This window comes from Myxocyprinus asiaticus, chromosome 9 (genome assembly GCF_019703515.2).
Source record: "Myxocyprinus asiaticus isolate MX2 ecotype Aquarium Trade chromosome 9, UBuf_Myxa_2, whole genome shotgun sequence".
Classification (NCBI taxonomy): domain Eukaryota; kingdom Metazoa; phylum Chordata; class Actinopteri; order Cypriniformes; family Catostomidae; genus Myxocyprinus; species Myxocyprinus asiaticus.
In genome coordinates, this window is record NC_059352.1 from 42,374,074 (window position 1) to 42,387,974 (window position 13,901).

The 13,901-nt window shown below is 37.5% G+C and overlaps 1 protein-coding gene across 19 annotated transcripts in view; it reads left to right on the forward strand.

Annotated features, from left to right (window-relative positions):
* Window positions 1-13,901, forward strand: part of abi2b (abl-interactor 2b) — a 38,590-nt gene that overhangs the window by 14,411 nt on the left and 10,278 nt on the right. For 4 of the 19 annotated variants that reach the window (XM_051706405.1, XM_051706409.1, XM_051706407.1 and 1 more), the window contains 5 exons: window positions 2,039-2,160; window positions 2,491-2,715; window positions 5,580-5,768; window positions 8,313-8,399; window positions 10,389-10,580. In XM_051706405.1, the coding sequence (XP_051562365.1) occupies window positions 2,039-2,160; window positions 2,491-2,715; window positions 5,580-5,768; window positions 8,313-8,399; window positions 10,389-10,580 (815 nt within the window). The remainder of the gene's footprint in view (window positions 1-2,038; window positions 2,161-2,490; window positions 2,716-5,579; window positions 5,769-8,312; window positions 8,400-10,388; window positions 10,581-13,901) is intronic. The other 15 variants (XM_051706406.1, XM_051706410.1, XM_051706408.1 and 12 more) reach the window with 5 other exon arrangements.

Genomic DNA, 13,901 nt, shown 5'->3' on the forward strand with positions numbered 1-13,901 from the left:
AAGACCATGCCAGATCTTTATGAAGAAATCTAACTTTGTAGATTCTACACATTTGTATTTTCAGGCCATAACCTGTCAATTGGACTGAACTTGACACACAAGGGACAGTGATTTGGACATTTGGAAACTCAGTATTTTTTATTTTTACTAGTGGCGACCGTTAAAATAGGTTTTAAAATAACTGATGGGCTGAACAGTTTGGCTGCTGGTTGATATATATACATACATAATTTAGTTTTACACAATTGTCAAAGCTGCCTGCAGAGTTTGAAACAGACACATGGGAGAATTACTTTTATTATTTGGTGATGTGGGCATGGTTATTGGCTGATGCTGATAAACAAAATATTATCAGAATTATCGGCCTTGCGATATATTAGTCCATCGCTTGTTATTTGTCGATAATCTTAAAATAGCTAGATATCGGCCTGGCTAATATATCGGTCAATCACTAGTATTCAGTCGATTAATCTCACACTGGCTAAATATCATCTGATTCAATGGCCTGACCGATATATTGGTCCATCACTAGTAATCATTTGATAATCTCAAAATGGCCAAATAAAAGATGTTTAATCTGCCTGGCTGATATATCAGTCCATCACTTGTTATCAGTTGATAATCTCAAAATGGCCTGATATCAGATGATTAATCGGCCTGGCCGATATATTGGTCCATCACTAGTAATAATCTCCAAAATAAAAGATGATTAATCTACCTGGCTAATATATCGGCCCATCACTTGTTATCCGTTAATATAATTAATCTGAAAATGGCCAAATATTGGCCTGGTCAATATATCAGTCTACCACTAGTAGACTGAAAATTTCTACATTATCAGATATTAGGTTATTCATTTGGCTTGCATGTGTATATATATTGGGTTATCACTTTTTTGTTGTTGTTGTGAATTTTATAATGATTCCTAAAATTATGAGGTTTCATGTTGATTTCATGTGAAAGGGGCAGAGTAAAATATGTATGACTGAGTGAGTATTAGGGATAGGAACTGAGAACCAGTTCTTGTTCAGAACCAGTTCCATTTTTACATTTAAATTTTCCTGCGGACTGAACACTGTACTAAAATACTCTGACAGTGTTTCCTGCTGCACATTTTTGCAGCAGCGCTGCTCCTACTGAATCTAAGCACGAAACCCGCAGCATGTCCAATGTATTCTCATTCCAGAACTAATTAATGTTTCATGCTGCAGATTCAAAAGAACCGGCTCATAACACAGCACTCCCAGTGTAGTCTGATTACTGAACAAAGGACTGTTATGTGTTGGTTCTTTTTAGTGAATCAAAAGCACTTATACATTAGTCCAAGCAGTTTCTGAATTAATCTTATACTGATGCAGAAGTTATGAATGTTCAACTCGAAATGAAATAAGAACTGTTGAAGTCTCACAAGCATGAAGTACAACATTAGGCTACATAACACAGTCTAAACTGTCTCTGGAACCGTTTCAGTGTTAATTTAATGTTGTACTTTAGACCTGTGAGACTTCAATCAGGCATGTGCAGTTACTAACTGGTTGTTCATATGACAATGTGCAGTTAAAGATAGACATGTGTTTTGTTGTAATCAATGGAATTTTATGAAAGAATAAATGAATGAACTACTTAAAATTATACTGTAAATTTGATCACATTTCTTTGTTTAGAATTTGTATTTAATATATGGTTAAGATCAATTATTGGATTGCATCTATGCCTCTAAAAATGTATGCAAACATGCCTTTTACAAGAACTGTATTACATTTATTTCTGATTTGTTAAATCTGCTCTGTAGAAAGCTGAGATGATCTCAACAGGCATCAGGGTGCTGAGGGCAGTAAATGCAATAAGAATTGCATTTCTTAATACCAGATAATTCTTCCTCGAAAGTACTGAAAGAATCGTTAAGAGGAATCGGAGCTGGAATCGTTAAATTCCTTATGATTCCATCCCTAGTGTTTTATATAATACTTTATTGGTTTATGTGTGCTGTTCAAATTATATGATGTTTTCCTCTCTTTTTTTTGTGTGTGTGTGTCAGTAGTGGCAGCAGTGGAGGCAGTCATCCCAGCAGTCGCAGTAGCAGCAGAGAGAACAGTGGCAGTGGAAGTGTGGGCGTGCCTATCGCTGTACCAACCCCTGCCCCGCCCACTGCCTTTCCTGGTAAGAGCTCCACTGTTTACTGTATAAATAAGTTTGTAAATGAATATAAGCACTGTCCAAGGTCCTGAAGCAAGCATGGCACCTTCCAAATCTTTTTTCCCCCCTACCTGCCTAGAAAACATCATAGAAAAAGTATTTTTGCTATTGTGTTAAAAGTGTATCTTGTTGAGCTGTATATTACTTGTACTTCCTCTCTCACTATTAGTGATGAGAACTCCTCTTTCTATTCACCTGCTTCTTTCCCTTATTCTCTCTTTTTAACGCTGTACCTTTCTCTCCTCCCTCTGGTCCTGTTTCTTCTTTCGATGCGTGTGGTGTGCGGAGCTGCAGGTACTGCAACTGCCCCTCCCAAACCCCCACCGAACATTATTGTCCCTGCCCCTCCCGTACCTCCACCACCCTCCACCCCTGAGCCAGTGCCCCCTGCCCCTGCTCCTACCCCTGCTCTGCCAGTAGAGGATCCTCCTGAGATACCACCACCCCCACAGCTGCCCCTATCCCTCCCTGTTAGCACCAACACCAGCCTTGATGCTGCAACTTGCACCCCCACTCAAGGTGAGTCCCCCTCTCCCCCCACTCCAACTCCATCTCCACTCCTCCATCTTTGAGTGATGATCTGCATGCAAACACCATCACTCCACATAATCCAAGACTCATCTCTCCTCTCCCTCACCCAGGCTTCACCTGCATGGGCTTGGCTTAAGGTCAAAGTATACTTCAGTTGTCCGTTTTGCTGATCATTCCTACAGTATGCGTGACACCAATTTTGCCATCAGCACATGCTGCGCGGACTGTCTGCGTGCTGCCCAGATGTTCTCGACACGTGGACAGTCCTCGTCTGCTGTTGACTATACTAAAAGTGTGTCACAAAGCAGTCATAGTGCAAATGCGTCGAACGCGTTCTTATTCCTTCGCAGTCAAAAGAGGATTCTTTGAAATGCAATGTGGTCCACCGGGCGTGATCCAATCTGGAAACACAGGAAAAACCAAGTATACCCGGGCCTCTAGCTTGCTATGCATCTGGGATCCAGTTCTTATCCTGCTTACATACCCAGAGACATTCAAGTCTTCTTTTTGCACTTGTTTTCTCCATCTCTCCATATGTCCCATGTCTGCTTCCTTTTTGTTCTTTGGGACTGTTTCAAATTCTTGCTTTCTTTTCATGGTTTAATGTTCCTTGGCAAATCATTGTGAGAAAAATAGTGTGAGCCAATATAATTCTCTGGCTGAAAGGCTATTTTGTTCTCTATAGCTCTGTACCAAAACATAGTGAGCTGCCTACATAGACAGCATTTTAAGGCAACATAGGCGCACTACTCACACAAAGGTAGGCAGCGACATCATGCTACCTGCTAAGATGCTTAGTTTTGACAAAAATCTAATGTATTCTTTGTGGAGGAAAAAATAATCCACGATGGCAAGCAGTCGAGAAAAATGCTTATTATAAATATATTTGTATCCCATTCAGTATTGAGAGGTTATCAGTAAAAAGTTTAATAAATTAAAATGCAAAATTTTTCCAAATATTTGTGTGTGCCTTGAACTGTAGAGTAATGAGTCATCAGTTTAGCGGTATTTGCTAATGCCAAACCAGAGACCTTGTAAGGATGAAACGGGTCACTCGTGTACATATAAATGGGAGTAATCATATTGCTTTATATGGTGGCTGTAGGAATAGAAATCCCACTTACAGTTAATACAAGAGGTCGAACGATATATGGGCTTTATCGATATATCGGTGCCATAAGTTGCTTTTTGGAACTATCGTAATCTGCAAGTTTGTTGTGCCACGTGACACTTAAGATTATTTAAAACATAGAGAAAAGCCAAGGTATGTATATAGTACACGTTATCATTACATACATAGTCATGATACAATAAATCAATCATTTAAGACAACTAAAATGTAATAGTTTGATAATTATTTTGTTTATAACTAATTGCTGCATTGGAGAACTGCATGTTTTCCAACAAGGTGGACAGGATTTTAACTTCGACTGGTTAGAAAAATGTTACAATGTGAAGGATGGAAACTGCTGATCTTAATTTGCCGTTTTAAATACAAAATGTGACCTATGCATGTTTTTTCCCCTTATGTGTGAGCTGGGAGCACAAAATAAGAGTTCCTGGTCTATTGTTGCTTGTTCAAAGTTAAAAGTCTCACATAATGCACAAAATCTGATTTTATTTCTGGTTATTATTGGTATTTTGGTTATACAATAAACTGCATCTGGGATCCTATTTGTTTTAGACTCTTGTCGCCTCTACGTCTGTACCTGTCACTTTTAACCTCGTGCAACCCGCGTCCACATGCGTGGAGGTTTTTTTTTTTTTTTGGCTTCGCTATACGCAACGCATAATTTAATTTCATTTAAACTGACTGATCTCTGTGCTGTCAGTAAAAGGTTAAACTTTTGACGCACGGAGTCATGTGACCAAACAACATGGCACTGATCACAGCGGAATTGTATTTGGTTGAAACACCTACAAAACTACATCTGGTAAGAAAACTAATCATTTTTTTACTTCAAAACCTGTTTGAGTCAAAATATTAGAGTCTCTAGTTTCATCCGATGTGCCATTTTTAAAATTTGAGCAATTTATTGTGAAACGGCAGGCTGTTAAACACAATGACCACATATGTGGATTGTATGCTCAGATTCATTTTTAAATATCCTTTATTCAATGTGTATTATCACTTTGAGAATCAATGGATGCATCCTAAAGCTGGAAAATGTTCTCTGTAGGCTCTATATGGAGTTAGGATGAAAACAAGGTGCATTTCAAACTGTTCTGAGACCAGTGCAGACAGAAAGAACACTGGAGGTTAAGTCATTCACTAAATAGGGAGCACAGGAGCATCCTGTAGCTCTCTATGCATCTCAGTGCATTCACTCCTAAAATCTGACCAAAAGTTCAGTTTCAGGCTGCAGATGATGTTTGGACCACTCAACATGTTTGGTAGACGTGGGACAATGGTAATTAGTACATAGATTAGGAATTTATAATGTATAATTTTATTTTAACATGGTTGGCAGTGATTGGATGATGCTGCCATTACTTTGAATCAGAATTTATTATGCTAATAATTAAATAAAAATTTTTCTTGTATCATTCAATAAATTTAGATTTTATTTATTTTACCCAATTAATCGGTTATCTACATTTTCCATCAGCTTAGTTATTAGTTTTGGCAAAATCCATTAACAACCAATCAACTTTTTTCATAGAAGTATCGCCTGTCTTTGTATGTAGACAGAGGCAGCTCATTAGAGTTTGGACAGAGCTTGTGTCGTCAGTTCATGCCATATACTGTAGATTATACTGTGGTCATCTCATTCATAATATGTGTTCTTTACCATACTTCTGAAAAGAACCAGAAGTTGTTTTACTCATTGTTCTAACTTGCTGTCTCCCAGGCAATGGTCCTCACTTTTACAGTATGAACCGGCCAATGACGCGGCATGCCACGCCCTCTGTGGGAGGTTCCCTGCCCTATCGCCGGCCGTCATCAGTTACCGGACAGCCCAACAACATGCCTCAGAACACAAATCCAAACATTATCCAAAACCAGCTCAATGGAGGACCACATTACAACCAAAACCAAGGTAATGATTAGACATGGTGTCCTCATATATATATATATCTGTATTTTTTTTTCTCACTGATGGTCAGTTTTGGGGGTAACAAACTAAAAGTAGTGACACCATTAACTAGTGTGACAGAAACTCTGCGTTTTTAAAAATAGTATAGCTTTTTTAGTTGCAAGTTATTGTTCCAACAATTAGCAATGTAGTGTGACAACAGTGCATCATTATTTAAGACTGTCAATCGATTAATATTTTAAATCAAATTAATTGCATGATATGGCGATTAATCAAATGAATCCCAATTAATCTCAAATCAATATTTGCTGAAAAAGCCCCCCCCAAAGATAATTAAATGTATAATAATTAGGCTGTCAGTCGATTAAATTTATTTATTGTGATTAATCGCATTATTATTATTTTTATTTTTTTGTAGTTAATCGTGATTATTCGCAGATTTTAAAAGTGCTGAAATTTGACACTATATATACTTCTTTTCTTGTCAGAATGCATTTATTTCCATTTTAGGAAAGAAAACAAAACAATATGTAACAATATAATGCTTTATTAAAATTTTTCAAACAAAGCCTCCAAAGTATAAAGAAATGCACTAAAATAGCACCTATTCAAGTTATATTAATCATTTCCCAAAGTCTAAGTGGGAGTTTGACTAATTTAATTAACTAGCCCCCACATAGGTTGCATATTCATTGCAATGGCCATTCAATCTCTTAAACTCTCATTCTCCACAATATTAATCTGCCGGTAGACTGTGGCTATCTGCTTTCCTACAGCAGTCCTGAAGCTACGTTTGCACTTCAGACAAAAACATCTCATTCTGCGTTTTGGTGATAGTTAAGATTTGTTGTGCTTCTGTGGTAATTAAAATGCGCCTTACATAGGCTGAAAAAAACTTGATTTCTATCACAAGTCCCATCTGGACTTGTTCTGTACATGAAATAGTGCTAAGAGCTCCTTTCTCCATCATTTTATCACTGACAGGGAAGCGCCATCAGAGATTCTTTTATACAACCATAGGACAGAATGACAGTACCGCCCATAGAATTAATGGTAAATGCGTTAAAGAAAAATGTACGTGTTAAACGTTTTAAATTAATTGCATGCGTTAACACGATAATTCCGTCAGCTCTAATAATAATCAAAATAATGTTAAATATATGCATATAATAATATTCATATATAATTGTAAATATAAAAATATCAGATTATTCAAAGACGAGTGGCAGATGAGTGTTGTAGCAGGCCAGTAGACATTGATTAGATAATAGAAAAAATGGCTTCAGAAGGAAATTTTTTGTTTGGTTTATTTCCATATCATTGAACATAAGCCTATCACTGGCCTACAGTCCACAAAAATCCATTTTAAAGTTGAGTTAATCAATCTGTCTGATTGATGTTCTCACAGGACGCGTTCTTGCATTCCGTCGGTACGCATGCATCTCATTGTGGTTGCACTGGTTCTCAGCATCTCTAGCGATAAACAACATGTTTTAAGGATGCTGTGTCAAGTTAAATGTAGTTTGAAACTTTAAAATCGCTTCCACCCCTGCACTCTGCTTTGCCAAGCTGTCTTTGATCACTTGCGTTGCCCGTACAGCTGGAGCTGCGCTTACTGCTCCCTGCTGATTGTGATTAGCAAAAACATAGAGTTGGGACTGCAAGCTTGAATTGCTCAGTTGGTTAGAAAATTCCTTATTAGTGTTGCATGATTAACTGCGTAAATTGTTTAAATGAGTTCTTTTTTATATAATTAATCACACTGAATTCAAATGTTAAATTGACAGCCTTAGTCATGTTATACACACAGCTTTACAACCAATTGAGTAGAGGCATAGATTAGCATGCGTATCGTGCAGTTCTCCTAGAATTCCTAGAAAGCATTGGGAAGTCTGTTTCAGTGTAGTGATTCATTCAGAAAGGTTGTTTCGGTAAACGCGTTTACATGCATGTTCTTATACAAATGTTGCTTAATAAGCCAACAATGTGTGTGGTCATGTAAATGCAATAAACCCTTTCCTTTATCGGTGTAATATCATAAACCGCTTAAGAATAAACCGGTCGACTTGGGTAGATTTTTGCCCATTACCCTGATAATGCGTTGTATTTAAAAACCTTAACGGCCGTGGTTACCGGCTCATCCAATGTACGCACATGTTGTGTGCATGCCTCTTCAAGGTTTGACGTCAAAAGCAGAGAATAATACCATTATTTCAAATGTCATGTTAACGTGGATTTTTTGCTTTGTCAGATTTTTTTAAAATAGCTGATTTTTGGGAGTAATCAGCGTATTGGTGTGCATGTAAAGTGCTCAATGATCTGGTGAATAACTGATTACACAGGATTTTATCATCTTTTTTGTGCCAAAATAAATATTTATTTGAACACTGCTGTTTATCCCTTTTTTTATTCACTAATATAAATAAAGATGTATTTATGTATTCTTATCTACTCCCTTCTCTATTCATTCCTTTTGTGTCACTTGCACTGTTCTCATTCTCTTTTCCCTCTTCTCTAAACTGTCCCTGTTTTTTGGGGGGTGGGTAGCCCCTATGGCCCCTCCTCCCCCATCTATCCTTCAGATCACTCCTCAGCTCCCGCTCATGGGCTTTGTGGCTCGAGTTCAGGAGACCAGTAAGTTATTCATTTGGAAGAAAACAACTCCAAATTGTATCTGTGGTAGATGCATGCATGATTTTTGCATGTTCTTTAGAAATGCATGTGTGATTTATTTTTTTATTTTTATTGGTCTTACTAGGGCTGGGTATTGATACAGATTTCCCAATTTGATATCATTTCACGTGGGCCCATTTCTGTTACAATGTCCATTTTGTTTACATGTAAAAGAACTTTTCTCTCAGCTAATGCGCTTAATTATAAAAGAACCTTCTAGGCAACCCTTCTAGGAACAATTTGAAAATATAAAATTTACAAATGATATTTTATCATTAGTTTATTTTAGCTTTTGAAAAATGTTCAGATTCAGTGTATTCCATAAATTAATGTCTTGAAATATATATATATATATATATATATATTAGTTAAATTTTTATTGTTTACTTGCATAGTCGGTACTATTTACGAGTATTTACATTGACATGTAGAACACGTGCTTAATCGGCACTCTCTTTACGACTAGCGGCATCAGCCTGTAAGCGCATATAATGAGAGAATACGTGCATAATTTATTTAGTGCATCCCTCTGTGATTAGAATCAAATGTTTCTTTATTTGTTGTTTTCAACCAACAACTGACTGTAATAAACAGAAAGGGTATTAAAAGAGACATTATATAGTGACATAAGGATCCGTGGATCTCATCTTTGGACACACAGAATGAGTTAAAACAAACTTTTACTTTTAAGGACCTCTGTGCTAATAACTTCTCCACTATACTACTCAATCACTGGTGAGTGAAATTTGGACATTTACTAGCCAGTGGCTAATCATAGACATTTTTAGTTGCATAGTGTTAGATTTGGTTGCACATGCTAGTTATTTACTTGCATTGTAGAGAGTTGCCCCATAGAGTGAAAGATCGATCTTGGGATTTAAGAAACGATATCGAGATTGTTCAAACAAGATCGCGATGCATCGGAAAGTCAGTATTTTTACCCAGCCCTAGATCTTACCCTGTTTCACAGATCAGTTGTCTATGATTATCTTTGTTGATTTTTATCCCATAATCTGCTAGAACATACTTTTTGAAAGTTCCTTCATGTCTTGGACCACATACACACTGCTAAGTTTTGGAAGTGAAAACTGCATTTAAATGCAGAACTGAATCTGTTCTGCGTGTACAGAATATAAGAATCACTCCTAAACCCACAATCTTTGACTTATAGATAACCATAGCAACACTTTGGGGTCTTGTGGCTATAAACAAGCAGCATGGATGGCAACAGTTAAACCCACTCTGGCACTGTTTTGACAAAACATATATTAGTGAGCTACATTCTGCACACACTATGCAGATTTAATGCAATTTTCACTTCCATAAATAACCAAACTCTGTGTGTACAGAACGGGATTACTCACTCAAAAGAGGAATGAAAAATGATTTTGAGTTCAGTCATGAAATTCTGCATGGCGCCAGCTGATAGGTCTTTTGAACATGTAATCTGTTAGCCAATCAACTTGCGCACTCTCTTTTTCTAACATATAAATTGCTCAGTTGCTTGCAGATAATCCAGTTTCACTGCAGTGTGAGTTTTCTCTGAAACATTCCTCCTCCCCAGCACCACTTGTCTAAATCTGCTTAAAGGGAATTGTATGCATATCTAATTATGCAGCAGCGTAGCCAGATCTAGTCTGGCAAAACCAAAACCTACCAACTTGTCATGTCCATTATAACACCTTTAGTTTATTCTGAGAGTTGTCATGACTGAACTGTATTTAGCTGCAGTGTTTACGTGGTCATACTGAAGTTCCCATTTGACAAAGTGGCTTATAACTACTGATTTGAGGTCAGTGATTATTCCACCGCTCCCTAAATGTAATTTCTTGATCTTTACAAACACATTTTCTCCAACTCTAACTTCCCCGTCCAGCATGACTCACTTGTCTCGTGTCAGCAAGAAAAAGTATCTTAATTCCCTCAAAATTTGCTTATTTATCCCTTAAGTCTCAGACGCACCCCCACCCCCACCCCCTGCAGAAGAGGTGGATTTTGAGGAAGCAACACCACCCCCACCTCCTCCAGAGGACTTTGAGGATGACGAGGGTGATGAAGAGGAAGAGTCGGCAGTGGTGGAGTACAGTGACCCTTATGCTGAAGAGGACCCGCCATGGGCCCCTCGCAGTTACCTAGAGAAAGGTAATCAGCAAATCCTGAATTCCAACAAATGATAAAGGCTGAAATCAATGTCTATATGGAGAAAAACTGGTCCTCAGTATCCTCTGTGGGTGTGGCTTGGGAGGCACGTAAGGCAGTTCTTAGGGGCCGGATCATACAGTATGCCGCATTCACCAAAAGATCCAAAGCACTCGTGGAATTGGAAGGGAATATTAAAAGTGCCGAGGCAGAGCTGAAACACCGAATGTCGTCTAATGGCCTCAGAGAATTGACTAGATTGAAATACAGATATAATACTATTTTGTCACGGAAGGTGGAGTTTTGGCTATTCAGGGCAAGACAGTCATACTTTGAGTTGGGGGACAAGGCAGGAAAACTTCCGGTTAGATATATAAAGCAGAGAGAGTCTTTTTCTACCATTCCCTCAGTGAAATCTGCTGGTGGTGAAATATTTACCTCGGCCATTGATATTAATAATGCTTTTAAAGAATTCTATCTTGATCTTTATAGTTCCACATCTTTGTCTGCTGAAGAGAATATTAGAAACTTTGTGGAACCATTAGAACTTCCTAAACTGTCGGATGAGCAAAAAAATTCTCTTGATTATGAGATAAGAATTTATTAGATCTTATGCTACAGAACTGGCTCCACTTTTGCTAGAAGTTTATATGGAATCATTAAAGAATGGAAAGCTTCCACCAACCATGACACAAGCCCGGATCAGTCTGATACTTAAAAAGGACAAAGATCCAAGCGAGTATAAGAGTTACTGTCCAATTTCCCTGATCCAACTAGATGTTAAAATATTGTAAAACATTTTGGCTTACCGAATGAGTAAAGTTATGACATCTCTTATACATATAGATCAGGTGGGGTTTATTCGGGGCTGTAACTCCTTGATAACATTAGGTGATTCATTAATGTCATGTGGGCAGTGGCGAACGATCAGACTCCGGTCGCTGCCATCTCGCTTGATGCCGAAAAAACATTTGATATGGTAGATTGGGATTATCTTTTTAAGATTTTGGAAATATATGGGTTCGGGAATACTTTTATTGGGTGGATTAAGTTACTTTATAGACACCCAGTAGCGGCGGTTCAAACAAATTGATTAATTTCAGATTATTTCACTCTGGATAGGGGCACCCAGCAGGGTTGCCCTCTTTCACCCTTATTGTCCTGTCTTGCCCTGGAACCATTAGCAGCCGCGATAAGAAAGGAGGATGATTTTCCAGGGGTGGCGCATAAGCTTTTGCTTTACACAGATTATATTTTATTATTCATCTCCGACCCTACTAGATCTATGCCTTGCCTCCACAGAATTATTAATTCCTTTTGAAGTTCTCAGGATACAAAGTTAATTGGTCTAAATTCGAAGCTTTGTCTCTGACAGCGTACTGCCCGTTAATGGCTTTTCAGCCAGGCGCCTTCCAGTGGCCCAAACAGGGCATTAAATATTTGGGTATTTTATTCCCAGCAAATTTGTGTGATTTAGTTAGAGTTCATTTTTACCCTTTAATAAAAAGGTTTTTGAGTGATGTGGGCAGGTGGGCTTCATTACATTTATCTATGACTGGGAAGGTTAATGTTATTAAAATGAATTGTATTCCAAAATTCAACTACCAGCTACAATCTCTCCCTATAGATGTCCTCCTCTCTTATTGCAAGCAATTTGATAGTATAGCGAAGTCCTTCACTTGGAATGGTAAACGTACCAGATTACACTTCAGTAAGTTACATAGGCGATTAAAAAAGGTGGGCTAGGCCCAGGGGTGCAAACGAATTACAGATACTCACGTTACTGCAATTAAGTAGTTTTTCCCAGGAATTGTACTTTTTTAAGTAGTTTAAAAATTGTATACTTTTACTTGAGTACATTTTAAGTTCTGTAACTGTAATTTTAATGCGCTATTTTCCCACCGTATATGTTTGCTACTTCCCTGTCCTGATTTTATTTTTATCTATCTTACATGATTGGCTAGGGAGAGTCTCGTGACTCCCGTCAAATCAAATCACACATTAAAAACTTGAATGGCAGCTGTAGATCAGGCGCCAACTGTTATGGATGTGGAGGATGCCTCAAGCACCGTTCAACACCTGAACATCTACGGCCGCACCTGAAAGGGCTTTTCGCAGTGAAAAGGGCCAATTGCTTTATGTATGTGAGTTTAGCTTGCTCAAGCCAGATATCAGCATTAATCCTGCCTCTGATTTTAAGAAACATATCGAGGTAAATTTCATATTTCTGCTTCCTAAATTCTGTTTATAAAGTAGCCTGTAATTTTGCTATCTGTCACTGAGATTATTGGGTTGATGTGAGAGATTAAGGCAATGTTATCAATAGGGCTGGGCGATAAAACAATCTTGATGTTTATCTGAAAAAAGAAAGAAAGAGAGATGTCCTCGATATCGATGATAAACCTTTGAGTAATTTTCTATACTTAGCCTATGTTCTACATCTAGACCAGGGGTGTACATTACATCGATTGCGATAGCAAGACAACCACTGGTTGGTTGATCTAGATAAAATATAAAAGATTGACTTTTTATTTCCTGATGTATGTAGCTGCATGCTGTTTGATTGACAGGCAGCTAATGTTTGTGCGCTTTACATGTGTGTTCCAGGAGCGCTAATGCAGGTACGCACCTAAACGGTCAAATATACTTTATAATTCCACCAATGCCCGTCTTGGTGAGGCATTAATGTAAACACAGTCGGTTTGGTCTAAAGTGAACGTAAACAGTGGGACAGAAAGCATATTTGTATCAAAATGTCAGACTTGAAGTGTACATATAACTGAACTGAGCACAGTCTAGTAGGCTATGTCATAAAAAGGCTATTAATCAAACAACAATAACAAGGAAACGAGAAAACCACTCACTACTTTTGGCTGAATAAATTTAGTAGCTTTAAAAGTATTAATGTAATAGAATAAACCAATGACATTTTTAATAATAATATTTTTTAATAATATTGTTAGTTTTTTTTTAATACGACCCCTGATGTAGAGAGTGTGTTTCATACATTGTGATATTGAAAATAACTTTCATCTTTTCATTTCTGTAATCATGTCGCCCTTTTATTTATTTATTTTTTAAATCAGATTCATGTAGTGTTTACAGTATCATAGATAAGTGATGTATTTTAAAAGTTTTCAATCACAAACACCTATAAAATACCTATATTTTTTATTCTTTCTGGCAAACAGCCATAAAAGGGAATGTAAATGACGGTATGTGTGCTACATTTTTAAATTGCAGCATAGAGTTTTTATTATAAAAGAGCATAGCTTTCGCAACTCAGTACTCAATACTCATGAGTACTTTTAAATGAGCTACTCT